The sequence below is a fragment of the Cavia porcellus genome, unplaced genomic scaffold (genome assembly GCF_034190915.1).
Source record: "Cavia porcellus strain 051 isolate PalLab524CR breed Dunkin Hartley unplaced genomic scaffold, mCavPor4.1 scaffold_7, whole genome shotgun sequence".
In the NCBI taxonomy this organism is placed as follows: Eukaryota; Metazoa; Chordata; class Mammalia; order Rodentia; family Caviidae; genus Cavia; species Cavia porcellus.
In genome coordinates, this window is record NW_026947490.1 from 81,916,727 (window position 1) to 81,933,122 (window position 16,396).

At 37.3% G+C, this 16,396-nt stretch overlaps 1 protein-coding gene across 1 annotated transcript; it reads right to left on the bottom strand.

The window, feature by feature from the left end:
- Positions 1-213: 213 nt before the first annotated feature.
- Positions 214-15,391, bottom strand: LOC134477044 (zinc finger protein 709-like). Its single transcript, XM_063253912.1, has 4 exons — positions 15,262-15,391; positions 4,435-4,561; positions 4,176-4,239; positions 214-2,500 (listed from the first exon to the last, which is right to left on the bottom strand). Exons 1-4 carry the CDS (start codon positions 15,262-15,264, stop codon positions 1,054-1,056), a joined length of 1,641 nt encoding a protein of 546 aa, XP_063109982.1. The 5' UTR covers positions 15,265-15,391; the 3' UTR covers positions 214-1,053.
- Positions 15,392-16,396: the final 1,005 nt, after the last annotated feature.

A 16,396-nucleotide genomic window follows, 5' to 3' on the forward strand; every position in this document is an offset into this window, starting at 1 on the left:
TGATGGTATATCTTGCCATAAGCATGGCTACATAGATACAGACCATGAGTACACCACATTTCTGATTGTGTATGTGTAGATCCTTCTTAATAAACTGATGCAGGTTTTACAGATTCTGGTGGGAAAAAGTGTCATGAGGTAAGTGGGTGTCATCCATCAAGATAAGACATTGGTGGAATAAAAACATGAGAAAAAAGATTCAGCATACTTAAATTTTCTTTAAAAACTAATTTTTATTAAAACTACAGACAAATAGATCACTTATATAAGATTTATAAAAAAAGACATGAAAACATTTTAGGACATCTCTGTGTTTGAGAGTGTCTTCAAAAAATCTATGAACACATATTGAAAGCAATAATTTTATATTATTTTTCCATGTCTACTCTGCATGAGTAATTTTCAAAGTCACTTATATATGATTTCACTTAACTATGATTATTTTTGCACATTTGACAATAAATGTGAATATTGAATGCTTTCCCACAATGTAAACATAGGCTTGAAAAACAATATGACATCACTCAGGTTAGCAGCTCTATCTGTTGAACATTTACCAAACACTTCTCACATGCAGTTACACCCCAATGTGAGGGAAATTTTGTTTGCAAAAGGGAAATGTTGCAGCAAATCTTTTCCATACTGCCTACATACATAGGGTTTCTTCCTTCTGTGCATTATTCCCCTATTCAATGGCATTTTTGTGCACTGACTGCAATGCACTATTGTTCAAATGCAAAGAATTTCTACACAGAGGGAGACCTTTCATGTAGTGACAATTTCTGTTTGTGGGAATTTTTCCTGCATTCCTTATGTTCATAGATTTTCTTCCCAATGTGGGAACTTTTATGTTTATAAAGTGAGAATTTATCAACAAATCCATTTAATCATTTCTCACATAGGTAGGGTCTTTCTGCAGAATGAATTCTTTTATATACACAAAAGCTACTACAACAGCTGAAAAACATCCCAAATTGCTTACAATGATAGACAGGGTTAATTTTCAGTACTTTTCCATACTGAGTGCTGTGTCACATTGTATTCATAGAGGTTCTACCAAGTGTGAATTCTTTCATGTACAATAAGGTTACCCTTTTGACTGAAAGATTTTCCACACTGCTTACAAACAAAAGGTTTCTCCCCTGTGTGAATTCTTTCATGTACAATAAGGTGACCCTTTTGACTGAAAGATTTCCCACATTGCTTACAAACAAAAGGTTTCTCCCTAGTGTGAATTCTTTCATGTCTAATAAGGGCACTATTTAGATTGAAAGATTTCCCACATTGCTTACATACAAATGGTTTCTCTCCAGTGTGAATTCTATCATGTATTTTACATTCTGAGGCACTCACAAATGCTTTCCCACATTTGTGGCAGACAAAAGGTTTCTCCCCTCTGTGAAATCTTTCATGTATAATGAGGTAACCGCTTTGACTGAAAGATTTTCCACATTGTTTGCATAAATAGGGTTTCTCCCCAGTGTGAATTCTATCATGTATTTTACGTTCTGAGGCACTCTTGAATGCTTTCCCACATTTATTGCACACAAAAGGTTTCTCCTCTCTGTGAATTCTTCCATGTGTAATTAGGTTACCACTTTTACTGAAAGATTTTCCACATTGTTTGCATACATAGGGTTTCTCCCCAGTGTGAATTCTATAATGTATGTTACAATCTGAGGCTCTCCTGAATCTTTTTCCACATATGTTGCATACGTAGGGTTTTTCCCCAGTGTGAATTTTAACATGTGTGTTACAACCTGAGGCTGTTCTGAACTTTTTTCCACATTTGTTACATACATAGGGTTTCTCCCCAGTGTGAATTCTTTCATGTATGTAACAATCTGAGGCTCTCCTGAATCTTTTTCCACATTGTTTGCATACGTAGGGTTTCTCCCCAGTGTGAATTCTATAGTGTATCTTACAATATGAGGCTCTCATAAATCTTTTTCCACATTTGTTGCATACATAGGGTTTCTCCCCAGTGTGAATTCTTTTATGTCTTTGACAGTTACCGCTTGTACTGAATGCTTTCCCACACTGATTGCATTCATATGTCTGCTTTCCAGCATAAAGTTTTTTATGGTTTTTAAAGCAATTACTGTGAGATACTGCTTTTGCACATTTCTCAGTGACATAGTGTTTCTCTCCATCATATTTTCTAACATCTTTTTCAATATGGTATGAAGAAATAAAACTATTTTCATAGTGGTTTTGTACATATGAGTTCCCTGAACTGTGATTTCTTTCATGCATCTGAACGCTGTTAGGTGCTGCACAGACTTTCAAACTTTTCTTACTTAGAAAGGTTTTCTGACCAGGGTGAGTTTGTTCACTAAGGTCAGAGCTGTCCTCCCCACACTGACCACTTTGATCGGGTCTTTCTCCAGTCTTCTGTATTTCATGCTTCTGAAAGGACGGGAAAACATTGCAGGTTACTATATCTTCATTATATTTATATTGCTGTTGTCCAATTGTCAAGTAATTGTCTTCATCATATCTGTAAACAAATACAAATAAAAATATCAATCACAATGGAAAATGCTGCACATTAATAATTGAGATTTACAATGACAAGTTTGGTTTGATGCCTGATAAGTAATTCTGATTATTAACTGACTCACTGTCCTGTAGGATTTCTTTCAAAGTTCTATTCAGTCGAAAAAGGATGATTTTCTTTTGGTAATTTTAGATTGATATATGACTCCAATATATTATATTGTTTTAGGAGACTGTTACAAATGATTATCAAATATTGATCCTTATTTTACCTTTTCAGGCCTTCATTCTCCCCCTATTTAGTCTGATCATCTTTCTCATCTACAAAAAGTAAGACTTTCTGACCACGTATTATGTCTCTTTACTTTTACTCCTCAAATACGCTTTTAATTTCCCATTTAACAGAAAACTTCTGTGATATTTGCATTTTTGTTTCTGATTTATTTCACTTAAGGTCCATCTCTTTTTGTTTCTTGGGAAATGATATCATGGTTCCTTGTATAGTGTATTTTTCTCTGTGTAGAGTTAAAAGCAGATCTTACACAGAATTACATTTGCTAATCTACTGTTTGTTTTTTTGAGAGTCTTATTGACAATGAACTTGCCCAGGCTGAACTTTCAGTTGTCATCCTGCTGATTCCACCTCTACAATACTGGGATTGCAAGGATGCACCACCATGATGAGCTGACTCCACATGCTCTTTACCCAGGCATCCAGTGATGGGCATCTGGGTTCTTCTCAGAGCTGATCTACTGTGAGTTGATTCTTGTATTAGATATTGTGAATGTCCTTTCATATGCAGCACTGAACAATACACTGTGTGGATCACTAACATTTGATGATTTTAATGTACTTGACAATATCATGAGAGAATCAATGCACATAATGACACAGTGTAATTCACTCAATAGTCAGGAGGTAGAATCAGGAGGATCACTCTGAGTTTCAGGCTAGTATGGGCTGCACAGTAAGTTCAAAGTCAACCTGACCTACAGTATAAAATCATGGCTTAAAGTTAAAAAAAAACAATGTAAGTATATACCAAAGAATGCACATGTGGAACAATATGAAACGTATTATTTTACTTTTTAAACCTCTCAATATTCATTACCATGTTTCTGTTTTATGTATCCACCAACAATACATGAGGAATTTTAAACACAAACAGCTCAACATTCTATAGTATATTCTGAAATGTTTATTATAACATAAACATTCATTTGCATTTTGAATACTGATTCTATGTGAAATATTTGTAGATCATCAAAGTCTCAGTATTCATATATATATATATATATATATATATTTATATATGGATATTTTGATGAGTTTCTATCAAAACTCACAATTTGTACATTTCCTACACATCAGAAAACAATATTTAAATTTACTCTCAAACATTTCCATGATGTAGATCATGAAGGCAATTTTTAAACTGATGTATTAGATAGTGTTTTTTGTTACACAGTATAAGCACTACCCCTGATTCTTACTTTCAAATACTTTTCTATGGATTCCCAGATAATATAAAATAAAATCAACTGTCTCTTTTGGTATTTTTGGAGTTTAAATAAAGTGAAACATGATCTCATGGCTTCAAGTTCCTTTTTGTAATAGTTATGCTCCCACACTGACACTTAAGAAAGGTTCCCTTTATCTTATGTGTGCCAATCACCTTAGATTTCTTCTTGAAAAAGTTTTGTCCTCTTCTTCAATTTGCTGATTATGCCATATTCTTCCTGTATCACAGATACAGAAATAAAAAATTCACTATAACATTAAATTAAAACATCACTAGTTCCAGTTATACTCATGGTATAATACAATCAGTTCTGAGATATATAAGCAAATGTTGTAATTATCAAATATATTTAACTATATTACTGAGCAATAATTAATAGTTTTTATAAATAAATAAAATGTACCAACCTTACCTGTCACCATAATATTCATATAATTTTCCCACATCACTCCTTTGTAGAGCTTCTTTTGGAATGGAGTCAGCAAATCCCACTCTTCTGCAGTGAAGTTCACAGCTACATCCTCAAAGGTCACTGTCTCCTAAATAATGACAAGTGTCCTGAGGTTCAGGTACATGCAACCTGATATATCTCAGCTTCTGTCATAAACAATCTAACTGAAGTTCATTCTTTGCAGTACTGATTGCATGTCATGGTCATCAAAATTCAAGTACAATCAATTATAGTCACTCAGTAACACTGATGCTGAACTATAACACATTGCCATAGCAATCACAGAACTGTAGCATGGCTTGTCCTGCAGGGCTACCTACACTGTGAAAGGGTTGTTGACAGACCAGACACTGTAACCAGAAAAAGCCTCAGCTGGAATTAGGGAGCTCCTGTCTCCCCCGCCCCTAGAGATTTACCTGTAACCCTATCCCCCCCCCCCCACCCTTCGGAATCTGCCCCTGGCACCAAACGTGTGCCAATGAAATACCTGTGCATCCCTAATGGCCTTAGGGCACTGCCCTAAGCTTAGGCTACTTATATTCCCCCACACCACGTGTCCCCATGAGAGAGATTTGCCAGATTTGCCAGATTTCTGCGGCCAGCGTGCCAGTCCTCTCTCTCTGTGTTCCCAGAATAAAGGCCTCTTTTGATTTCTACTCCTCATCTTTTGGGAATATTTTTCATCTTCTGGAAATAATCCTATCACACTGTAGTTTTTCACTGACTTTAAAGCAGAGCTCAGAGAGGGAGTCTGCAAACCACCACTCACAAAACACCTGGTTATTCATAACACTAAGTTCATCTTTCTTTCTAGATAGCATTTGTAGTCTTGAAACTGGTTTCATTGATAAATGTTTAGTTGAATATGAAAGGAGGTTTATGAAGTACTAAAATTTATTGAAAACAAAGGTTTATTTGACCATTCTTTAGACAAGGAAATTAGGGAAAGTTACTAGGAAACCTGTAGCCCAGGAACACCAAATTATCTCCTTGTACTTGAATACTAGAAATTCTACTTGGGTGTAAAGGAAGACAATGTGGAAAAGAATATTTTGGAAATGCAATGAAAATGGAGGTATAGCAAAGTAACTGGTCACTAAATACAGAAGGAAGAGTTCAGCCCACTGGGGTAGCACAGGCCTGTTCTCCCTGAAATTGAGAGGCGGGTGTAAGAGGATTACCAGGAATTTCAGCAATGCCTTGTGTAGTGTCCAGTCTGGGCTAGGTAATAAGGACAGTTCAGACTACAAAGTGAGGCCAGTCATCAAATTCCATCGCCAAATAAAAATTAACATTAATTCAGTCATTTACAAGTCACACCTTTGTACCAGGGATATTATCTTGGTGGTACAAGCACTAGGTGATATGTGCAAGAACCTGAGTTTAATTTTTAATACCAAAAGTAAACAAGCTAAACACACCTCTGATTTGTTCAACAATTATAGAAGAAAGTTAGAAAAAAACTACAAACATTCAATACTTGTGAGGAAGGAAACATTTTGCATAATAAATATGAAAAACACTTGAGGTTCAATATTCGTATTAGTGGACACATGTATTTCAGGAAAGGAAGACAGTCTTCTATGCACCCACATTAAAGTAGAACACTGTTTCACAATTCAGCTTGAATCTTGGGAAGAAAGCACAATCTGTTTCATTTACATTCAGAGAGAAACAGGTATGTCCTTAGAAATCTGCCCTGTACAATCTCCTCACCTGTGTGCATTGATGATCTATTGATACTGGCAAGAGAAACATGCACGAATGTGCAATTTCTATTAAAAAACAACTAGTTAATGAAAAACTCTTGTCAGAAGACAATCAATCAACCAGGTAAATTAGAAGAAATTGAAACCTATAAAGATTGGACTTAAACAAAAAACATGTATATGGAACATAACATACAGACTTTACATAAAGAGTTAAGGTCAGTGAGCAGAAACCTAAAAATAAGCAAAAACTTATTTGACTCAGGAGAAGCAGTGAATAGAAAAGAAAATCTACATCGCATTTGTAGAAAAATATTGAATTGTGGAATAACAAAATAATTAGATTTATTAAATCAACACTCAGCTCCTACATTCCACAAACTCCTTTCCTATGGAGTTAATAAAAATCCACAGACAAGTGACTTCTTTCTAATGTCTAGAAAATACTTGTGTTACAATTCCTGGGAATACATGTGATTCTTTTCAAGTGAAATTAAGTGAAATTAAAGAGTCAGAAACTGTAACCAAGAGACTAACTGAGAAAGTACCTTGGCCTTGATTCACATCACAGCCTTTATGAACAACATGAGAAATGAGTAAATTGAGAAACACTACAAAACCTCACAAAATATTTCTCTGTGCAATGTCTAACGTAGTTCCTGAAATCTTAAAGGGAATAAGCTAAAAGAATAGTCTCTGTAAAAAAGTACACATAGTAAACTTTGGAAAATTTTGAAAGGAGAGTTGTCATCAATCATGCAATAATACCATCTGAGCTGAAGGGATTTTATTACCTGGTTACATTCATTCCTTGCCTAAGACCCAATGGTGAAACTTGCTGAATACATGTGGGACAGTTTCAATGTTACCATTAAATCTAAAGAAAAATTTTTGAGAATAATATTTTCTTTAAATGATTAAAACAATAAATTTCCATACAGGTACTTATAGCTTAATATCTGTTTATCTGTCTTCAGACATGAAATGATGAGACACTATCCATATTAGGTTTGTAACTACAGTTACAAACCTCAGTGCAACAAATCCACAGCTGACAGTCATGCAATGCTATGTTCACTAAAAGGAGAAGAGCTTAGCCTATCAGGAAAGCAGGGGACATTAGCAGGAGAACAGTTCAGACTAAAAGAGACTGAGACAACAGCTGTGAGAGTGCATTAAAACTAGAAACTAGAAACCTAGACAATGGGCAAATATTCTCACCACCTAGAGAGCAGTGGCAATTATGTGGACACTGATGAGGATAGATTAAAGGGAAAGCTATGCAGAAAGTCATACCTGGGTGGCACTGATTTAACAAAATCTATAGAAGCTACATTAGCTTGACTGTATTCCACATGTATAATCAGCAGCTTTTTAAACACAAATCTCATTGCTTAATACATAACCCATTATGGAGAGCAACCAACTACATAAACAGAGACAGGATAGGAAGAGAAAAATCAGTCATTTACAAGTATATATTTAAGAATTCACAACTCCATCAGTGACTGACAGCTCAAGAAGGCAGAGCTATCTTTAAATTTACACATAAAATCAACAAGATAACAATTCAAAGCAATGTATCAGATGGATTCTATCAAATGTTTTATCACAGAAATACATAGCACACTGTCCTCACAACAAGCCAAAAAGTATTCACACCTGTGGCCCAGGTTCAGCGCGCAATACAGAATGTACAGTAGTCAGTGGAGTGGAAGTCATGCAAAGAAGGCTCTTACACAATAGTGGAATGAAATTAGAAATGAAGAGCAGGAGAAATTTAAGAATACTCTGAGAATGGGTGATCAAATCATAAATTTTAAATTTAGCTTAGATAATTAAGAATTTTTGATGACAAGCAGTGTGCATTTTGAATTATTTCAATTATTCAAAATTGTTGACTCAAAATATATTAAAAACAATTAATGTAGGTACTGGAAAAGAACAATTAATGTAGGTACTGGAAAAGAACAAAGATTTCAATTTCAGAACATTAGAGAACACAGGGAAGAGGGAAGCTCATCAGTGAGGCTGAGACCTGAGTTCACAGCATCACTCTGCATCGCAGACTTTGGGAAGTCTGAGATTAGGGCCAGCAGAGCACTAAGTGGCCCATTCCTGAACCACCAGGAGCTGAGTTCCCAGCAAGAACTAGAGAAAGCTGCTGTAATACAAAAATGTTAAATCACTCTAAAGAAACCCGGATATTTCATTGTTCTATATTTGCGCATATTTTTAAGAACAAGAGAGAAGAAACTCTTAAAAGTATTAGAGGCATTATTCAATAATTAATGTGACTAAATACATTACTATCCAAAGGAAAAACATTCTACATTCAGTGGACACAGAAAGACACCAGAAACAAAATAAAATTTAGCAGAGAATGAGTTGAAAGGAATACAAATGAATTCACTTTCAAATAACAGTGTATATGGTGAAAAGCTAAAGTTCCAATAAAAATTTAATAGAATTTATAAGATAATGTACCACAGACAACATCTCTGGATTGAAATACAGATATATGCCATCTAAATATGTGTCACATTTAAACAAGTAGATTGAAATTATGAGCATTATATCACATGGAATTCACATTGACATAATTTCAAAAATGTGAAAACCACATATGAGACAGCTATAAAAACACATGGTGTGTCATTTAGCATGTCCTTTTCAGCAATGTCCAGTAACTAAACAATGAATTATAATAATTACATGACCAATTGTGCTTCTGTCTCTGCACTCAGAGAAAAAATTCTTTTACAAGGCCAGTGATGTAGCTCAACAACACAGTGCCTGCCTGGCAATGTGAGATTGTGAGTTTGATTCCCAGTTTAAAAAATTGCCATGTACAGGGGCTGGGGATTTAGCTCAGCGGCATAAGTGCCTGCCTTGCAAGCAGGCAGTCGTGAGTTCGATCCCTGGTACCGATAAAAACGAAAAAGACAAAAAAAAAAAAAAATTGCCATGTACATGTTAATTCTCTATTTCAAAGTGATCAATTTGTGGGTTTCACATGAAACCCCTTAGCAAGTTGTCCATTACGGCATTATTTTCCCTTCTGTTATTTAAATTCCTATCATAACATCCAACTTTTAGCACTATAATATATAGAAGCAAAGGTATTCAACACTTTATTCATTTGTCACATGACTGTAGATATAAGACAGTAGTTTACACATGCTTGCAAGGGTGCTAACAATTATTTTCATCATGCCCAATGTTAAAATGTATTTTACGTTTTATATTTGTTAAACTTTTGAAAACAGTGTTATGACATTTTTAAACATCCTAAAATAACTTTGGAATTGTGAGAGTGTGTTTATTAATTGTGGAATGCACCATCATGACAACGAAGCTCAATGTGGAGGATGTAGTTTGTCTCTTTGAGACAAATTTAAATTCTCATTTAATTTAGCATGGTTACATGTCTCTGACACTTTCCATGACTGTGATAATATCCAACAATATCACCTGACTTTACCCTTTATTACAAGGGAATCCAGATTTATGAAAACTTATCCTAGCAGGAGGGCAGAATGAGAGCTGCATGCAGCCCCACCTTCAATCCCTTCACTGTGAGGAGGCAAGGACTCAGCATGGTAAATTTTCCATAATATGCCTTTCTTTCTCAAGGGTTGAAAGTTAATCTACTGTGGCTTTCTAATCTTTCCCAAGTAAAGTATTCATGCTTAGATGAGTACATTTGATGCTTTGAATTCTACTGTCACATTTTGTGAGCTTGATAACACCTAGGTTTTTAGGAAAGACGTGTGTGGATGTGGATTCATGTGGGAAGGAAGCATGACCTATGAGATTACATCTGTTGCATGGCTCCTGCCCCTCAGGCTCTCTCACTGCTGAGGAATGTCCACAGGAACATTGATGATTCGATTCTTACAGCATGAGCAAGCCCAAGGCCAATACCCTAAAGCAATGGCAAACATCTGTGCTCATGCGCAGAAAAATAACAGCCTTGTTTTCCCCTTATTATTCGACCCAGTTCATGTTGGTTGTTGTCAAGCATATACAAAGTGAGTTATTTGCCATGTGCTATAAACCAGTTATCCACAAATAAGTGCGGAGCTTTAAAAATGGACTGGGAGATTCATACTCATCATGAGACATGCCACAAATAATCACCACAAAACACAAAACTTTATTAGCTAAGAATTCCCTTCACAGATATTCTTCATATGTAGTAATTATTTTCTGATTCTCTTATATCTTTGCTGGAGAAAAAGGAAACATTTTAGCAAAAAAGCTCTATAGCAACCAGAATCACTTTCTGAGAACAAAAAGATTCACATAATTATCTGTACAAAATTCTGCAGCTTGTCTTTCTCAAGAGTTCCACATCACACTCATGGGTTTAAAGAAATAATTCATATCATGAAAAATCAAATATGCCCAAATCTTATTTTGAAATGGGAAATTAATCACAAAATACCAATGTGAAGTTTCCATTTTTTCTGTGCAATGTCTCCTTACCCATTCTACTTGAGTGTAGGCCCCAACTGCTCTATCTCCGGTGACTTTCATTCTCTGGTCACCTTTTTGAACTCTTTCTGTATGCTCACACAACTATACATGTAGTCAGTACTCTAATAAGTCCTAAGCACCTACTTAGAACCTCATCTCCCTTTGAAAAGGTGAAACTCCTGAAAGGTTGAATCCTTCTGAGGCTGAGTCACAGCCCCCCAATGAAATTACAAGACTAAAGCTGTGTTACACAGATAACCTTAAAAGATATATTACAGAAAACACCTGCTATGTCTAACCCTAACCCTACTGGCTAACCACTCAGCTCAGTTTCTGCCAATTTAAAATTTCCATTTTATCCTCTTGTCAAGCACTATGCCCAGACTAGATCACATCAGTAAAATAATAATAAAAAAGAATCCCAGGGAAACGAAGACACAAAATGCCCATAGTACTGTTCACATTTGCAAACAGGATTTCACTGCTCTCCTGATAGAGCTGCTCAGGAGAAACAGGTGAATACAGTTCTCCAAACTGGGAACAACTGGGTAATCCTTATGTTCTACAGGGGAAAATATGAAGACTGGAAGAAATGATAAAAAAGTGGTATTTCAGTTTCAAAACGAAAATAAATTGATCAACCTAAAAGTAACTAACAACAAAATGCATCGAATATAGTCAAAAGCACACCTGCTATTGCAAACACCATTGCTAAGCATCAGATATATTCAACATGCTGAACACGAATGCCTTCATCTGTGTTTCTGATCTAATAGGAAGACAAATTTATAATAAAAGAACTAAATATCACATGTACCTTACTGAATGTAGGAAACTGTGAGTCACTGATTGTTCATCCATGGTGACCTTCTGCTGAGACCAGACACTCATCTCTGCATCCCCAGACATGAGCATGTAAACTTTGCATTGTGCCATGTATCACTCACTAGTAGAGACTATGTGTCAACTTCAAAATTCAATATAAGTTTAAATTGCAAACATTTTCTCCTCATTATCTCAGGGTCACATGTACTTTAGAAAAGATAATTTGGGGTAGACATAAACTGTAAATGTGTATCTCATGTTGAAAAAGCTCTTGCTCAGTTATCCAGGGTGGTCTTGGTTTTGAAACACTCCTAACTCTCCCAAGGGGCTGGCATTATACTTTTGAACCACCAAGATTCAGTATTGTTTACTTTACCCCAACACTGAAACCTTCATGAAATTCAGTGACATAAAAATGAAAACACTGATTCAGGCATGGTATTGCATCCTGGAAACCCTAGAACTACAGAAGATGATGCATGAGACTCTGAGAGTTTAGGACAGTGTGAACTACAGAAGGAGACCCAGTGCTCTCCACCAAAGCAGAGGCACAACAGTATAACAAGGTAGCACATGCAGGTCAACATGTTACAGGCAGCTGAGCTAGTTAGAATTATTGCAGGCAGTCAGCCAGGGCTAGGCACTCCAGTTAGCTGGCAAAGAGGACCAGATGTCTGGTGACTTTGGAGTAACACACCTCTTGCTGTGGGCCAGATCTCAAAAGAAATGCAACCACACCCTTAAGTATAATCCTGGAGTCACCTTTTCAAGCCCCTACAGGAAGAGTCACACTGATGCACAAAGAATGCTTGCTTGCTGCCTGACTGGCTTCCCAATTTGTCCCAGACTTAAGTCAATTTTATCTGAAAATCTGAACTTATTGGTTGACTATATCTCTCTCCCAACTCATGCCTGCCTGCCTAGTGAGTTCTTTTTTTCCCCTCCTTAGACTGGCCTTACTTCATAAAAATTCCTAGAAAATACAGTCTTTGGGAGTCCAGTTGGGACCCCTTCTGTCTCTGCCAAGACAGAAGCTTTCTTTCTCTCAATAAATACACCTGCCTTTAACCTCTGCTGTCCATAAATTCATTTTTAAATTCAGAGAGCATTATCTTCTACTGGACATATAATAGCTTGAGAGTTTCATTCCCCTATATCAAGCTTAACAATCAAAGTGCTGGCAAAGTCTCAACACTTTGTGCCACCTTGGACAAAGTAGTAAGACTTCATCTCAAAATGCAACAGAAGATTTTTTTAAAATTAAATTATTTTTTAAATTTTGGAGGATGTAGATAAGGGCCAAATTTCTGAGGTCAGTCACTGAACAGTCAGAAACATCATCTATTCCTTGAAATCTTTGGTGTCCAACAGAAATTCTTTCCCATGCCACTTTGGCTATGATGTCCAACATACTTTCAAACTTCCAAAACTATTGCTCTAATTTCCTGCCTTACCTCAGAGATGATTAGGAGAGCTAATCAGTAGACAGAGAAGCCTTTTCCTACTCTCAGACCTAGCAAGCAGACAATCTCTCAGTGCTGGGTCACACTAGGTTCAGCTGACCTCAGAAGTGCTCTACTCCTCTGCCTGCTGATTGGGCCTCTGTCCACATGCCCATGTTCTCCTATTTCTTTTCAATCACTTTGGCTCTTATTCAAAATAACTTTTGTTCTTATTCTTCAATACTCATGCAGATCCTATGTGAATATACCCCTACTTTAGTAAAAACTGCATTTCAGTGTTGCAAATTTTTTTGTCTTTTTGAGACAAGGACTCACAAGGCAGTACAGTAGGCCCTTGAGCTCACTTTATAGTGAAGGTTTGTCTTAAATTTGCAAGCATCCTCCTGTACCAGCTTTCTGAGTGCCCAGATTAAGGGTATGTGCTGCCACACCCCACTCAGTGTTTCAAATTTCAGATCAAAGTCTAAACACAGCCCTAAGGGTAAAGCCATTCTTTCCCTTCTCATAATTATCACATCTCTACATTCCTGTAGATACCAGTTTGCTGTGTTTCTCAGTGTGGGATTAACATGCACCACATACAGGAAGTTGTTCTCTGCAGGAACTTTCCCTTCAGGAGCTAATGCATTACCATCCCTCAAATATTTCACTATTGTATTGTTATCTAAAGGAGCCATTTTGTTCTGTATGCATCATTACCCTGGTAACCCTGTGCTGTCTCAACCTTTGTCCCCTTTGTGAAAGACAATTGTTCCTGGAATCAGCTGACCTCCAGTCACCCATATTCTGTCTCAACCTTTGTCCCCTTTTTGTGAAAGACAGTTGTGCCAGGAATTAGCTGACCACAAGTTGCCAGGTTCCTGTAAATAAGGAACTTGTTGACCACTAGCTGTGAAAATTTCCACAAGGCAACTGACTAAGCAAGAAACTCCCAAATCAAATAAGGAACAAAAAGCCTTCCTCAGCCTTAACCCCTCCTACCCCTGCTCTGCGGTTTCAAATTCCAATGCTACTGTGCCGTTGATGCTGTTATATCCATAATATTGTACTTTAAAAATGGGGAGAGACATCTTTAAAATGGAAAAGAAGCGCTTTATTTAAGCTGGTACCCAGGAACACGCCTGCATTCTAATTTGCAGAGCTGTGCAAGTAGGTCAGGCTACAGGGAAAACTGCAAAGAAGAGGGAGGGAGCTTTATGCAAGCAGGCGGTTCATTATTGTGAAATGTTTTACAACCAACAGGTTGAGCCACGTGTTTTACAATCAGTGGTCAGCAAATGCATAATTCACAGGAAACAGAAATTGGAACAAAGGTCAGGGTAATGACACTTTACAGAACAGGGTAGCTGCGCCTTAGCTGACTTACAACAGTGCCAGCTTAAATAATGGACATCGTCACATTTTGGGGGTACAACATTCACAGCATTCTAAATTCTATGAAAAGCCTTGCTTCACTAGTTCAATTGTAAAAAAGTTTTGATTTACTTAGCTTATAAATTAGGCACTAGCTAAGGAAAGAGCCTGAGATAAAATTGCAAAATTAATAGCTTTGATAAGAATTAAAAGGCAAATACATGAAGACGTGGGGCTTTGAACAGCAGTGATTTTGTCCCCCACAGTAAAATGCAGATTCCATTCTACTATGCTGACTTGCAGCTGCTAATTACTAAATTCCTGAGATAACACATTTAAATACAAATAGCCAGTGTATCTCTAAACCCTGTTTACCCTAGACCTCACAAGATGAACAAATGGGTTAGAGAACCTGGGCTCAAAGTAGTTATTTTTTCCGGGTGCAGGGACTCAGGACTATAATCTCCTCACCACTGGAGGCTGATGGAGGAGCATGACCCAGAGCTTAAAGTCAGGTCAGACTATGTAGATATGTTCAGTATCCAAACAAAAGGACAAAAGGAAAGAAGACAGACAGATAGATAGTTGAGACCTATTTTAAATCCTCAGAGCCTAGTGCAGCTGCCATCGGACTACCCACGTGGGAAGCAATAGGGAAGTCAAGGAGCTCTTCTCATTTCTTAGTTTAGTTCCAGAACGCCACACTCAGTGTGGAGAGATTGAGAGTTCTGTTTATGCGGTAACATCATCGCTAGTAGAGATCGCACAGAAGGAATTCAGATGACGGGTTTTTCTCACCGAGAACTCAGATTTACCCCCAAATCACTGCACTCCTCAAACACAGCAGTGCCTGGGGCTATCCAAAAGGCTTTCTAAGCTTACAGTGGTTCTGTTTACCTCTTTCCAAAAATCCACACAATTCCAACCCTTTCGCAGCTCAAATACCATCATATTACCATTGTGATGCTTGAGGGTGTCCGAGGATCCTTTGCAGCCCTCACTAAGAAGTCACGGAAAATAGACGTGCTCTCAGGTCCAGGCTCTTAGCACCAAACTCACAACAAGCACTTCCGCACCAGGACTGGGAAGATCCCTCCTCCCTTGGCCCTCCTGATTGGATGTGCAGCCAGTCCCAACGTACCAATGATTGGCTCTTGGGCCCGTCAGTCTCCTGTGACGTCACCCTCACCAGTCAGGATTCATACTTCCCTTTAAAGGTTTTACTACTGGCTTTTTACAGCTGTTCTGGGTTTCCTTAAGGGTGCAGTGCACTTTTCCTGAAGATGGGTCCTAAATATTCCCAGATGAATGTCCTCCCGAAGAAACAATCCCTTGAAGATAGAAAAGATTATTTGGCCAGGTGAGACCAGGACAAATTTGAATGGGTAGGGGCTGCTGTCAGAAATGAAGCCATAAACTTCACCGGCTAGATTTTCACTAGGTCTGTCTCAATCCGTTCATTTTCATCGAACTAATTATAATATGTACACCAAGAGAATTCCATTACAGAGTGAATGTAGAAACTACACTTTTGGGAAAAGTAAAGATGAAGGAAAATCAAACAGTCCAACTGCTTCATAAAAGCTTCATACCATATCCAGTGTCATAAATCAGACCTAAATTTTGAAGATAAACCTATAGAAGCATGAGTTCCCAAGTATTGCTGAAACAGAGTATTGCACTTGATCCACTAGATCACTTCCTATATCAAGTGTGGGATACAAAAACAGTTTAAACTGGAAGTGAAAACATTTTTGGCACACATGGGTGTATACTCCACTCTAAGGTCATTATATTAGAGCATTAGCCTGTCATCTAATTGTTGACTTCATATCTAAGGTTGATTTTAACAGAGCTATAAATTTTAGACCTAAAACACAGACAGCATGAAAGAAAATTAATGAATCTGATGTAGGAATCTGCAGGCAGGCAAAGGTACCTGAGTTGGGATTCCAGGGTTTAGCACAGTTTCCAGGGAAAGGGCTTTGTTGCCACTTTAAGCAATGCAGCCAGGAACAAGCCCTCAGTTATCTGGCTACAGGTAGTTGTCTGACCCTCATTTCTTGTCTTTCTTCCAAAGGAAGAGTTTTC